The sequence below is a fragment of the Entelurus aequoreus genome, linkage group LG18, assembly GCF_033978785.1.
Source record: "Entelurus aequoreus isolate RoL-2023_Sb linkage group LG18, RoL_Eaeq_v1.1, whole genome shotgun sequence".
NCBI classification, from domain to species: domain Eukaryota; kingdom Metazoa; phylum Chordata; class Actinopteri; order Syngnathiformes; family Syngnathidae; genus Entelurus; species Entelurus aequoreus.
The window spans coordinates 43,069,306-43,083,508 of NC_084748.1; the positions used below are offsets into that span (position 1 = coordinate 43,069,306).

The window sequence follows — 14,203 nt, forward strand, 5'->3', positions numbered from 1 at the left end:
CTTACAGTAAATCTCTATATCAACTTCAAGTTGATATGAAGTAATACAAATTAAAAAAAATGTTTTATGGCTTTTCTGTCAAAAACAACTTAGTTTTTTTTTATAGTAAAACTGAAATATGCAGTATTTAGTAATTAGAGCCCTATAAGATCAATAATGCAGGACACCATTGATTTTAATTATTTCATATTTTTGAGTAATCACAGTGGAAAGATAAATAAAAAATCACTAAATATATTTGGGATCCAAAAGGTGCCCCACTCATAAAGTGATACATTTTTATTAGGTTTTTCTTTTACTTTCAACACTTAAGTTACGAGATCAACTTCAGGTACATCTGTTGATTTTATGCTGGAACTATTATTTTGTTTGTTTTAATGCGCTTTTGTCAAAGAAAACGTTGATGTTTTTATTTGGCTACTACACAATATATGCAATATTTACCACATAAAACATTTTAAAGTGAAATATTTGAAGTAATTGGAGCCCTGAAAATAATTCATTATAACATGGATTTTTTGACATTATTATTATTATTTTTTTTAACAATGGCAAAAAAAGAAAAATGAAAAAAGACAAAAGAAAAAAAAAACAGCCTGCATGGCAGCTTTTGTGTCAACATTGCAACTTTTTCTCGTTAGATTTCACCTCATTCCACTTTTTTTAATGTCCTTTTTTATTTTTACAATAGTATTTCCAGAATGTGTGGCGGGCCGGTAAACAATTAGCTGCGGGCCGCAAATGGCCGCACTTTGGACACCCCTGCTTTAGTCAAACACAACAGTGAGGCCTTTAATCCCAGGAACACAATGTCTACCGTCAAGCATGGTGGTGGTAGTATTATGCTCTGGGCCTGTTTTGCTGCCAATGGAACTGGTGCTTTACAGAGAGTAAATAGGACAATGAAAAAGGAGGATTACCCCCAAATTCTTCAGGACAACCTAAAATCATCAGCCCGGAGGTTGGGTCTTGGGCGCAGTTGGGTGTTCCAACACCCCAAACACATGTCAAAAGTGGTAAAGGAATGGCTAAATCAGGCTTGAATTAAGGTTTTAGAATGGCCTTCCCAAAGTCCTGACTTAAACGTGTGGACAATGCTGAAGAAACAAGTCCATGTCAGAAAACCAACACATTTAGCTGAACTGCACCAATTTTGTCAAGAGGAGTAGTCAAAAATTCAAGCAGAAGCTTGTGGATGGCTACCAAAAGTGCCTTATTGCAGTGAAACTTGCCAAGGGACATGTAAGCAAATATTAACATTGCTGTATGTATACTTTTGACCCAGCACATTTGCTCACATTTTCAGTAGACCCATAATAAATTCATAAAAGAAGCAAACTTCATGAATGTTTTTTGTGACCAACAAGTATGTGCTCCAATCACTCTATCACAAAAAAATAAGAGTTGTAGAAACTCAAGACAGCCATGACATTATGTTCTTTACAAGTGACTTTTGACCATGACTGTACATCATAAAGTGAATGTACAGTGTCTTAAATCAAGACAATCTGCTTGTGCAGTTTTCATTCTGTTTGTATCTCATCCAAAGGAAGGACTCCAAAAACCAAATATCAAAATGATGGATATACTTAAGCGTAATACACGTTTAAACATCTGGTGTAACTGGCTGACAGGTAATCGGGTCACAGCAGAAACAGTCAAACAACAAAGCAGTTGTATTGATTTCAATCTAGCCATCGCTGCGTATGAATGTTTCATTAAAGGCCTACTGAAATGAAATTGTTTTATTCAAACGGGGATAGCAGATCCATTCTATGTGTCATACTTGATCATTTCACGATATTGCCATATTTTGGCTGAAAGGATTTAGTAGAGAACATCGACGATAAAGTTCGCAACTTTTAGTCGCTGATAAAAAAAAAGCCTTGCCTGTACCGGAAGTAGCGTGACGTCACAGGTTGAAAGGCTCCTCACATTTCCCCATTGTTTACACCAGCAGCGAGAGCGATTCGGACCGAGAAAGCGACGATTACCCCATTAATTTGAGCCAGGATGAAAGATTCGTGGATGAGGAACGTGAGAGTGAAGGACTAGAGTGCAGTGCAGGGTGTATCTTTTTTCGCTCTGACCGTAACTTAGGTACAAGCTGGCTCATTGGATTCCACACTCTCTCCTTTTTCTATTGTGGATCACGGATTTGTATTTTAAACCACCTCGGATACTATATCCTCTTGAAAATGAGAGTCGAGAACGCGAAATGGACATTCACAGTGACTTTTATCTCCACGACAATACATCGACGAAGCTCTTTAGCTACTGAGCTAACGTGATAGCATCGTGCTTAAATGCAGATAGAAACAAAAGAAATAAACCCCTGACTGGAAGGATAGACAGAAAATCAACAATACTATTAAACCATGGACCTGTAAATACACGGTTAATGCTTTCCAGCCTGGCGAAGGTTAATAACTTAGCAACGGGACCTCACAGAGCTATGCTAAAAACATTAGCTATCCACCTACGCCAGCCAGCCCTCATCTGCTCATCAACACCCGTGCTCACCTGCGTTCCAGCGATCGACGGAAGGACGAAGGACTTCACCCGATCATCCGTGCGGTCGGCGGCTAGCGTCGGCTAGCGCGTCTGCTATCCAAGTCAAAGTCCTCCTGGTTGTGTTGCTGCAGCCAGCCGCTAATACACCGATCCCACCTACAGCTTTCTTCTTTGCAGTCTTCATTGTTCATTAAACAAATTGCAAAAGATTCACCAACACAGATGTCCAGAATACTGTGGAATTTTGAGATGAAAACAGAGCTTTTTGTATTGGATTCAATGTGTCCCAATACTTCCGTTTCACCGATTGACGTCACGCGCATACGTCATCATACATAGACGTTTTCAACCGGAAGTTTCGCGGGAAATTTAAAATTGCACTTTATAAGTTAACCCGGCCGTGTTGGCATGTGTTGCAATGTTAAGATTTCATCATTGATATATAAACTATCAGACTGCGTGGTCGCTAGTAGTGGCTTTCAGTAGGCCTTTGAGGGAAGCTATTTCTGTCTGATATGAGAAGCATGCAGAACGATGGCTGAGGTGGAATGGCATTGACCTCTTAAAGCTACAGTCCCACATGCAGTCAATGCGTATCTACAGCCAGCAGAGGAGGAGAACTTCGGAATGCAGCCCCTGAAGTACCAAAATACAGCTGTGCGGTAACACAACGCCACACTTAAAAGTCCAATTTGAGTGAAAGCTCTTGGATTTCAGAAGTTTAGGGGCGAGAAGATGTCCTCTCACCCAGTGCTGGATGCCCAGAGGCTCCTACAAGGCGACGTATCAACCATGCCCCCTACCCACCTTTAGTCATTATCATCAAACCATCATCAAACTCTGTATCAATGATGCGATGAGACCCTGCACTCACGCACACATACAAAAGAGGAGCAGATTGGAGGTTCTGTATCTTGCACACCAAGGGCCAAACATCAGCACTATGTACAAAAAGTTGAGACCAGCTTGTAGACAAAAGCATCATTTTAGCTCTCCAGCCAATGAAATGTGTAAGAAAAAAAGAATACGTACTCTGCAGTTTCTTGCTGGGGCTGTCTCCGTGGACGTTTCTGCGGGGGAGGTACGGCGAAGGCTGTGGCAGAGGTATGGAGGACACATCGTGGGTCTGGAGTTTATACCAATGGGGGATGTCATCCAGCAAGGCGGTCTCCAGCTCTATCAGGATCTGAGAGAACACGGGGGACGGACGGGACGTCAAACCTGTTACTGTGTCCACGTCCTGGATGGCATTTAAGTCCCATCTTAAAACTCATTTGTATACTCTAGCCTTTAAATAGACCCCTTTTTAGACCAGTTGATCTGCCATTTCTTTTATTTTCTCCTCTGCCCTCCTCTCCCTTGTGGAGGTTGGGAGGCACAGGTCCGGTGACCATGGATGAAGTGCTGGATGTACAAAGTCGGGACCTGGGGTGGACCGCTCGCCTGTGCATCGGTTGGGGACATCTCTGCGCTGCTGACCCGTCTCCGCTCGGGATGGTCTCCTGCTGGCCCCACTATGGACTGGACTCTCACTATTATGTTAGATCCACTATGGACTGGACTCTCACTATTATGTTAGATCCACTATGGACTGGACTCTCACTATTATGTTAGATCCACTATGGACTGGACTCTCATTATTATGTTAGATCCACTATGGACTGGACTCTCACTATTATGTTAGATCCACTATGGACTGGACTCTCACTATTATGTTAGATCCACTATGGACTGGACTCTCACTATTATGTTAGATCCACTATGGACTGGACTTTCACTATTATGTTAGATCCACTATGGACTGGACTCTCACACTATTATGTTAGATCCACTATGGACTGGACTCTCACTATTATGTTAGATCCACTATGGACTGGACTCTCACACTATTATGTTAGATCCACTATGGACTGGACTCTCACTATTGTTAGATCCACTATGGACTGGACTCTCACACTATTATGTTAGCTCCACTATGGACTGGACTCTCACACTATTATGTTAGATCCACTATGGACTGGACTCTCACTATTATGTTAGATCCACTATGGACTGGAATCTCACTATTATGTTAGATCCACTATGGACTGGACTTTCACTATTATGTTAGATCCACTATGGACTGGACTCTCACTATTATGTTAGATCCACTATGGACTGGACTTTCACTATTATGTTAGATCCACTATGGACTGGACTCTCACTATTATGTTAGATCCACTATGGACTAGACTCTCACTATTATGTTAGATCCACTATGGACTGGACTCTCAAACTATTATGTCAGATCCACTATGGACTGGACTCTCACTATTATGTTAGATCCCCTATGGACTGGACTCTCACTATTATGTTAGATCCACTATGGACTGGACTCTCACACTATTATGTTAGATCCACTATGGACTGGACTCTCAAACTATTATGTTAGATCCACTATGGACTGGACTCTCACTATTATGTTAGATCCACTATGGACTGGACTTTCACTATTATGTTAGATCCACTATGGACTGGACTCTCAAACTATTATGTTAGATCCACTATGGACTGGACTATCACAATATTATGTTAGATCCACTATGGACTGGACTCTCAAACTATTATGTTAGATCCACTATGGACTGGACTCTCACACTATTATGTTAGATCCACTATGGACTGGACTTTCACTATTATGTTAGATACACTATGGACTGGACTCTCACACTATTATGTTAGATCCACTATGGACTGGACTCTCACTATTGTTAGATCCACTATGGACTGGACTCTCACACTATTATGTTAGATCCACTATGGACTGGACTCACACTATTATGTTAGATCCATTATGGACTGGAATCTCACTATTATGTTAGATCCACTATGGACTGGACTCTCACTATTATGTTAAATCCACTATAGACTGGACTCTCACACTATTATGTTACATCCACTATGTACTGGACTCTCACACTATTATGTTAGATCCACTATGGACTGGACTCTCACACTATTATGTTAGATCCACTATTGACTGGACTCTCACACTATTATGTAGATCCACTATGGACTAGACTCTCACACTATTATGTTAGATCCACTATTGACTGGACTCTCACACTATTATGTTAGATCCACTATGGACTGGACTTTCACAATATTATGCTAGACCCACTCAACGTCCATTGCATCTGGTCTCCCCTAGAGGAGGGGGGGGGTCACCCACATATGTGGTCCTCTCCAAGGTTTCTCATAGTCATTTACATTGACATCCCATTGGGCTATGAGTTTTTCCTTGCCCTTATGTGGGATCTGAACCGAGGATGTCGTTGTGGCTTGTGCAGCCCTTTGAGACACTTGTGATTTAGGGCTATATAAATAAACATTGATTGATTGATTGATGGTCAGGGTGGACTGAACCTACCTCGCCCATGAACTCACTCTCCTCCTCCTGGACCCTGGGTTGGTCCCAAACGGTGATCTCTAGCATGCGTTCCCGAAAGTCCCGTCGGTGAACGTGTGAATATATGAACGTCTGGTTCCACTTGGGCTCGGCGCTCTTCTTCACGGTTTTCGTACGACGTTTACTTTTATCACTGGAACAGAGGAAGAATGTAGCAATGTTATAATGTAGCATTTGAAGTCCGAGCTAAGTCCCAAAGTTCTTAATGCATCGTCACTCGGATCATTTCAATAGTGCTGCCAAACATTCGATTGAATTAAAAAAATGTGATTGATCCCACATTTTGTTCGAATAATTATGTATATATTATCACACAACTTTTATGCTTAAGGGCCGTTGCTATAGTTATTATCAATTGTGCGGAAGTAGTATTTGTCTTTGTCTGTGCAAAGCTGGGAATCCAAAAGATCGCAAGCCAGTCTGGTATCAGTGTTTGTGTCCAGACTCGGCCTGCTGACTGCCAAGGCCGACAGAGCAGAGACAAGGCGATATCGCCAGCGTCAACACATTTGCATTTTTGTATAATCACATAATGTGTCTAACTGGAGTTGTCGAGATTACCCCCCTTCCCTCAGCGACAGCTTCGGTGATGTAACCAGGGACCTCCCAAATAAATAGAGGAAGCAGGCGGGCTGGACTTTTAGAACGTAGTTTGGATCTGGAACTAGAATACAGCCCAAAACACGTCTCTCCTCATTGAGCCATACTGAACTCTGTCTCTGCATGATTCCTTGCTTCTCGTCTGTTTAATAAATGTCATCAGTGTTTGAACCTGACACATTTGCATGTTGATAAATCACAATTAGTCATAGTTAGTTACCTGCCCGCATTATGTCAATTAACTTTAAAGGAGACCCCGATATTTTACACTATATTGCCAAAAGTATTTGACTCACATATGAACTTGAAGTGCCATCCCATTCCTAACCCATAGGGTTCAATATGATGTGGGTCCACCGTTTGCTGCTATTACAGCTTCAACTCTTCTGGGAAGGCTGTCCACAAGGTTGCGGAGTGTGTTTGTAGGAATTTTCCAACCATTCTTCCAAAAGCGCATTGGTGAGGTCACACACTGATGTGGGTCGAGAAGGCCTGGCTCTCAGTCTCCGTTCTAAATCATCCCAAAATTGGTGCAGTTCAGCTAAATGTGTTGGTTTTCTGACATGGACTTGTTTCTTCAGCATTGTCCACACGTTTAAGTCAGGACTTTGGGAAGGCCATTCTAAAACCTTAATTCTCGCCTGATTTAGCCATTCCTTTACCACTTTTGACATATGTTTGGGGTCATTGTCCTGTTGAAAAAACCCAACTGCGCCCAAGACCCAACCTCCGGACTGATGATTTTAGGTTGGAGGTAATCCTCCTTGTTCATTGTCTCATTTACTCTCTGTAAAGCACCAGTTCCATGGGCAGCAAAACAGGCCTAGAACATAATACCACCACCACCATGTTTGACGGTAGGTGTGGTGTTCCTGGGATTAAAGGCCTCACCTTTTCTCCTCTGAACATATTGCTGGGTATTGTGGCCAAACAGCTCCATTTTTCTTTCATCTGACCACAGAACTTTCCTCCAGAAGGTCTTATCTTTGTCCGTGTGATGTCAGATGAAACAAAAATTGCGCCGTTTGGCCACAACACCCAGCAATATGTTGTAGAAATTATTGGAAACTCAAGACAGCCATGACGTTAAGTTCTTTACAAGTGTATGTAAACTTTTGACCACAGCTGAACAGATTTGGTGTCTGTCAGACAGCCAAAAGTATCCTGTTTACAGTTATATTGCACTAAAACAGGGTATTTTGTACTCGGATTACATTACGCTAGTATGAAAATTATTTAAAAAATGTCAACCCTATAAATGCATAGATGCAATGTAGCTTTTTAAAAGTAGTATGTCAAGAACCGCAGTATCGCCATATCAAGATATTGCCGTGATCGTGACCCCATGTCCTGTACAGTATCGTACTGTATCGTTTTGTAAAGTAAAACTCATCAATAAATAAGAATTAAAAGATAAAAAAAAAAACAATCCAAAAAGATGCAACTTTTTTTTTCAAATCATTTGAGTATAGCAAATTGTGTAAAATGTAATGAAACATTGAAAATTTACATTAAAAACTATATGGAACGTTCACCTGTTTTAGCTTCATCCCGAAATACCACCCGTAAGCCCAATAAATTGTACAACTATCTCACTATTTCAACCCAACAAGTCAAGTCAGACCTATGGATGATGTTTGATAAGAAATTATCGAGTTCGAGCCTATTATCGAATCCTCTAATCGAACCGATTCCTTATCGATTCTCTTACGGAGTCCAGATAGGTTGTTGTATATGGAAAAAAAACACACAATATTTGGTTTAACAAAAGCTCACTTTTATTACATAAGAAAAAATACAATCTAATAAATAAATAAATATTGACTGTTACCCCCCTAAAAAATAAAATAAAATAAATACATTTTGACTGTTGTTACCCAAAGTATATTAAGTGGGTTTTTTAAGTAAAACAAATATATACAGTAACACAAAAACAAGCTGTCTCTGTGATCACTATAGGTGTATAAATAATAATATAGTGTTAAATAAAATCAGTCCCTTGGGCACAAAACTGAAAATAATACAGCTCTCCAAAAAGTGCACTTCTGCTGCTATTGGAACATAACTGTTTGTTATGATGCTTTGACATTTTTGTACTTTATTTCTTTATTGAAAGAAAATTCTATGAAGAGAAAAGTTGTTTGCAAATGTGGTTGCAATGCTAAAAAATGAAAAGTTAAAGCTAAAAAAAGAAATATACTTTATTGAGTTAACATTATTTCTTTGTAGGGGGAAAGATGTGATGTTATGAGCCAGGGAATATAACAACTACACTACCCAGCATGCAACGGGAGTGACGTGTTGTTGCATGTCACCACCCGGCAGCTAAGAATGAGGTTATGAGCACGCTGTGAAAGTAAACGTCAAGAACTCAGCCAACACGCCTCGTCTGCATTATTTATAATTAGACAGACAACACATATACAGTGTGATTTTGTTTTGTTTACAAGGAAAGAAAAACAAAAGTTAAAAAAGAGAGATGTGTTGTATATATATGTATGTGCTGCGGTTGCTTTAAGAACGTTGCGACAGCTGCCGTAAAGGAGGTGCGTTGCTAGCCTGGTTGCTATGTTTCCGGTTGGTCGTCATGTGTTTGTACACTGCTCAAATCTCTCAGTAAAGTTATTCATTGAATTATACCTTTTGTTTTGAACTTTATTACACCTTGGAGAACTTTTTCCGGTCCATTGTTTTTCCTGCTTTCCCTGTCTGCGCCTCATGACTGAGCTACGTGACGTCATTTTTTGTGATGTCACACGGGGCATTTCTGGTCGGGACGGGATTGGTCCCAGGGATTCGAATAAAGAACCAACTCTTTTTCTTTACTATAGTAGTCTCGATAACGGGTACCGGTTCTCAAAAAGGGATTCAAGTCCGAGGACTCGGTTCTTTTCTTATCGAACAACCGGGAAAATCGGTTTTGAGTATCATCCCTGGTCAGACCGCCATTCCACAGAGTAGGAATGGACAATAACTTTTTTTTTTAAGGATTCAGTTGGTGTTGGTTCCTGCTCAAAGTGCCTCGTGACAACGTCTGTTGTAAATCGCCGCTTAATAAAAAAATATCGACATGATTCGTCACTTACCTGCGGTCTGGAAGGAAGTACATTTTGACGTATGGGTTCCGGGGTCGTCCATCTGGTCGGGCTGGCAGGTCTATGGCTTGAAGGACGTTGACGATAAGTTGATGACCTACTTTGTCGTACCACAGCTTCACCTGCAATGTTTATTGAAGGGAGTTAGCCGCTGTCTATACGGTGGCTTAAAAAAAAGGTATTCCTGTCTCTTGAACTTTTCCAGTTATGGTATTTTTTATTTTATTTATTTATTTTTGTCATAAAGAAATACAATCATGTGTGCTTACGGACTGTATCCCTGCAGACTGTATTGATATATAATGTATATATTGTGTTTTTTATGTTGATTTAATTTAAAAAAAAAAAAAAGTTTTTTATTTTTATTTTTTTTCTTGTACCGCCCGGTGGTTGGGGACCACTGTCTTAAAGCACCTCTTCCTGAGGGCGTTTCAGTGTTATAACTTCACCTTTGTCGTTAGTTTTTAAGCCAAAATGCGGCCGTTCTCTTTTTTCTGTCCACACACTGTGTCTGCTTGTACGTACTCTGTGATTGTGCGCTGCCGAACATGCTCCTCTGCTCGTAAACCAGCAACGACACGACGTGACGAGGACTGGGGCGGGGTGGACCGGTACGTTTCAGAGGCGGTATAGTACCGAATATGATTCATTAGTATCGTGGTACTATACTAATACCGATATACCGTACAACCCTAGTACAAGGTCTGCTTTAATTAGGATGCCAACTGCGAGGATGTTTAATATATTCCCATTTAGGTGAAGAATGGCTCATAATCCCCACAAAGAAACGGGGTGAGGTGCGGGCAGTTTCGCGTCCTAAATGGCTGTTAAAAGTGTACCAACTTGTCGGAATACCTACTCAGCCTTCTAGGTAAGATGCATGATTTATGATCTAAAATAAACTTACAGGGAGCAAGGAAGCGAGGAAGCAGCAGACCACTCGATGATGTAAACGTAGGGACACCCGGCGCCGCTACAAATAGCGCTTAAAATGAAAATATCACTAATACTTGGTTAATATTCAAATCACGAAATGTAAATGGAGTAATGTTGGCGCTTTTTGAATGATTATTTTTTGGGTTTATAATAGAGGAGCTCCCATTGGCTCACCTGAAAGCGGACATTTATTTACGTTTATTTATTATTTAGAGTGCATTAAAAAAAATTATTCCATCGTCATGTCTTTCAAGTGCAGTTCCCCTTTAAACAGAACATTTAAAAGAGTTAAAGGCAGGCACAGATACAGGGATGAGGTTTCACTTATCGCGGAGCATTGAGCACTGGGCACTTTTCAATGCATCATCCAAAAAATGGAATGGTGTGACTTTAATATATTTATGCTGGTGGTCTTAACGTGACAATGTGTGGAAAAGTTCAGAGAACTTATTTTGGTTTTTTTTACACAGGGTCTGACCAGAATATGCATATAAACTTGCACAAATAAATACACAGTATACAGTCGTGCTCATAAGTTTACATACCCTGGGAGAAATTTATGATTTCTTGGCCATTCTTCAGAGAATATGAATGATAACACAAAAAACTTTCTTCCACTCATGCTTAATGGTTGTGTGAAGCTATTTATTGGCAAACAACTGTGTTTACTCTTCTTGAATCAAAATGTCAAAAGAAAGTACCCAAATGACCCTGATCAAAAGTTTACATACCCCAGTGACTTTGATCTGATAACATGCACAAAAGTTGACACAAACAGGTTTGAATGGCTAATCAAGGTTCCAATCCTCACCTGTGACATGTTTGTTTGTAATGAATGTGTGTGTATAAAAGGTCAGTGAGTTTCTGGGCTTCTGACAGACCATTGCATCTTTCATCCAGTGCTGCACAGATGTTTCTGGATTCTGAGTCACGGGGAAGGCAAAATAATTGTCAAAGGATCTAGGAGAAAAGGTAATTGAACTGCATAAAACAGGAAAGGGGGTATAAAAAGATATCCAAGGAATTGAGAATGCCAATCAGCAGTGTTCAAACGCTGCGGGATTCAGGTAGACCAGCAAAGATTTCCACCACAACCGCCAGGAAAATTGTTCGAGATGCAAAGAAAAATCCACAAATAACTTCAGCTGAAATACAGGACTCAGAAAAATTGTGGTGTGGCTGTTTCAAGATGCACAATAAGGAGGCACTTGAAGAAAAATGGGCTGCATGGTCGAGTGGCCAAAAAGTTACATTTTGGTCTCATCACTCCAAATTACTTTATTCTGTCATGATCCGTGGTCCGGATCATGTTTGTTTAGTTACTTTCTGTTAGTTTTGGACTGCTTTAGTTCTTGGTTGTGCGCCTGCGAGTTTGTTTTGGTTGTCATGGTCACTCATTGTGTTCACCTGTCTCTGATTAGTGCTCGCCCGCTCACCTGCTTCCCGAGCGCTAATCAGAGGCAGTATTTAAGTCACTCGTCCTGCCTTCGTTGTGTTTACTTTACGCAACTGTCATGGTCATATCTTGTATTTGTAAGCTAAGCGTTGCCTTATGCCTTCCCTGTGTGTGCTATTCCGTTAGCTTTCCTTGTGCTAGGCACGCTCTCCTTGTGTTCACTTGTTTTGTTCGTTTCTGTTTTCGTGCATGATTTATGCAAATAAATCATTTGTCCTACCTTTATGCCTTCGTCCGGAGCCGTTCCATTGCATTGGAAGAACAACCGCGCAGCAAGCGCACCCCCTCATTGTGACATGTTCCAGAAGTTTTGAGGCTTGTCTCTGTGCTGTTTGGCGTAATGTAAGCGGGATACTTTGTGACATTTGCGCAGAAATGGCTTTATTCTGGCGACTCGACCATGCAGCCCATTTTTCTTCAAGTGCCTCCTTATTGTGCATCTTAAAACAGCCACACCACAATTTTTCAGAGAGTCCTGTATTTCAGCTGAAGTTATTTGTGGATTTTTCTTTGCATCTCGAACAATTTTCCTGGCAGTTGTGGCTGAAATCTTTGCTGGTCTACCTGACCGTGGTTTGGTTACAACAAAATCCCTCATTTTCCACTTCTTAATCAGCGTTTGAACACTGCTGATTGGCATTCTCAATTCCTTGGATATCTTTTTATACCCCCTTTCCTGTTTTATGCAGTTCAATTACCTTTTCTCGCAGATCCTTTGACAATTATTTTGCCTTCCCCATGACTCAGAATCCAGAAACATCTGTGCAGCACTGGATGAAAGATGCAATGGTCTGTCAGAAGCCCAGAAACTCACTGACCTTTTATACACACACATTCATTACAAACAAACAGGTCACAGGTGAGGATTGGAACCTTGATTAGCCATTCAAACCTGTTTGTGTCAACTTTTGTGCATGTTTCATCAAAGTCACTGGGGTATGTAAACGTTTGATCAGGGTCATTTGGGTACTTTCTTTTGACATTTTGATTTAAAAAGAGTGAACACAGTTGTTTGCCAATAAATAGCTTCACACAACCATTAAGCATGAGTGGAAGAAAGGTTTTTGAGTTATCATTCATATTCTCTGAAGAATGGCCAAGAAATCATACATTCTCCCAGGGTATGTAAACTTATGAGCACGCATTATGTGTATACAGCAAATTTGGTACCGACCGAATTCCGGTATACTATTGGGTACAGATTCACACAAAATAAAACTGGATGCCTCGAGGTAATGTTGCAATGTTCCATACCAACAAAGCAAGCATTACAAATGGAAAACATTTGAAAGCACAGCGAGCCTCAAATGTTAAAAATGTGCAAGCTTGATGCATATTCACATAGAATATGACGTATGCCTAATGATTAGCATTAACTATATTATATTGTGATTTCAACACCTCCAAATCTGGTAATAAAATATACAACTTAGATGCACATTAAAATCAAATAAAAGGTTGCAATAAGTACACATGCTTACAGTATAAAAACTTGGTAGGTCCCATAAAAAGACTAGACTGGCTTAATAGCAAAGAGTACTTCTTGACTGCCCTCTAACATCTTGGACTTGCAACTGCATGCAAAGTCTACTATATAATACTTTCAAATCTTCAAGTTAAACAAGATATAACTTATCATTAATAGCTTAGTGTTAAATGTTAGTTGAAAAAAAAATATTATTTAACAATTAACATGTATAAAAGGCCTACTGAAATCCACTACTACCGACCGCGCAGTCTGATAGTTTATATATCAATGATGAAATCTTAACATTGCAACACATGCCAATACGGCCGGGTTAACTTATAAAGTGCAATTTTAAATTTCCCGCTAAACTTCCAGTTGAAAACGTCTATGTATGATGACGTATGCGCGTGACGTCACTAGTTAAACGGAAGTATTGGTACACCTTTGAATCCAATACAAAAAAGCTCTGTTTTCATCTCAAAATTCCACAGTATTCTGGACATCTGTGTTGGTGAATCTTTTGCAATTTGTTTAATGAACAATGAAGACTGCAAAGAAGAAAGTTGTATGTGGGATCGGTGTATTAGCGGCTGGCTGCAGCAACACAACCAGGAGGACTTTGACTTGGATAGCAGACGCACCAGCCGACGCTAGCCGCCGACCGCACGAATGATCGGGTGAAGTCC

The 14,203-nt window shown here is 40.4% G+C and overlaps 1 protein-coding gene across 2 annotated transcripts in view; it reads right to left on the reverse strand.

Moving 5' to 3' along the window:
- Positions 1-14,203, reverse strand: part of rims1b (regulating synaptic membrane exocytosis 1b) — a 220,202-nt gene that overhangs the window by 85,186 nt on the left and 120,813 nt on the right. The window contains exons 13-16 of one of the 2 annotated variants that reach the window (XM_062027187.1): positions 9,649-9,779; positions 5,924-6,095; positions 3,547-3,700; positions 3,322-3,378 (exon numbers count right to left, since the gene is read on the reverse strand). In XM_062027187.1, the coding sequence (XP_061883171.1) occupies positions 3,322-3,378; positions 3,547-3,700; positions 5,924-6,095; positions 9,649-9,779 (514 nt within the window). The remainder of the gene's footprint in view (positions 1-3,321; positions 3,379-3,546; positions 3,701-5,923; positions 6,096-9,648; positions 9,780-14,203) is intronic. The other variant, XM_062027188.1, reaches the window with a different exon arrangement.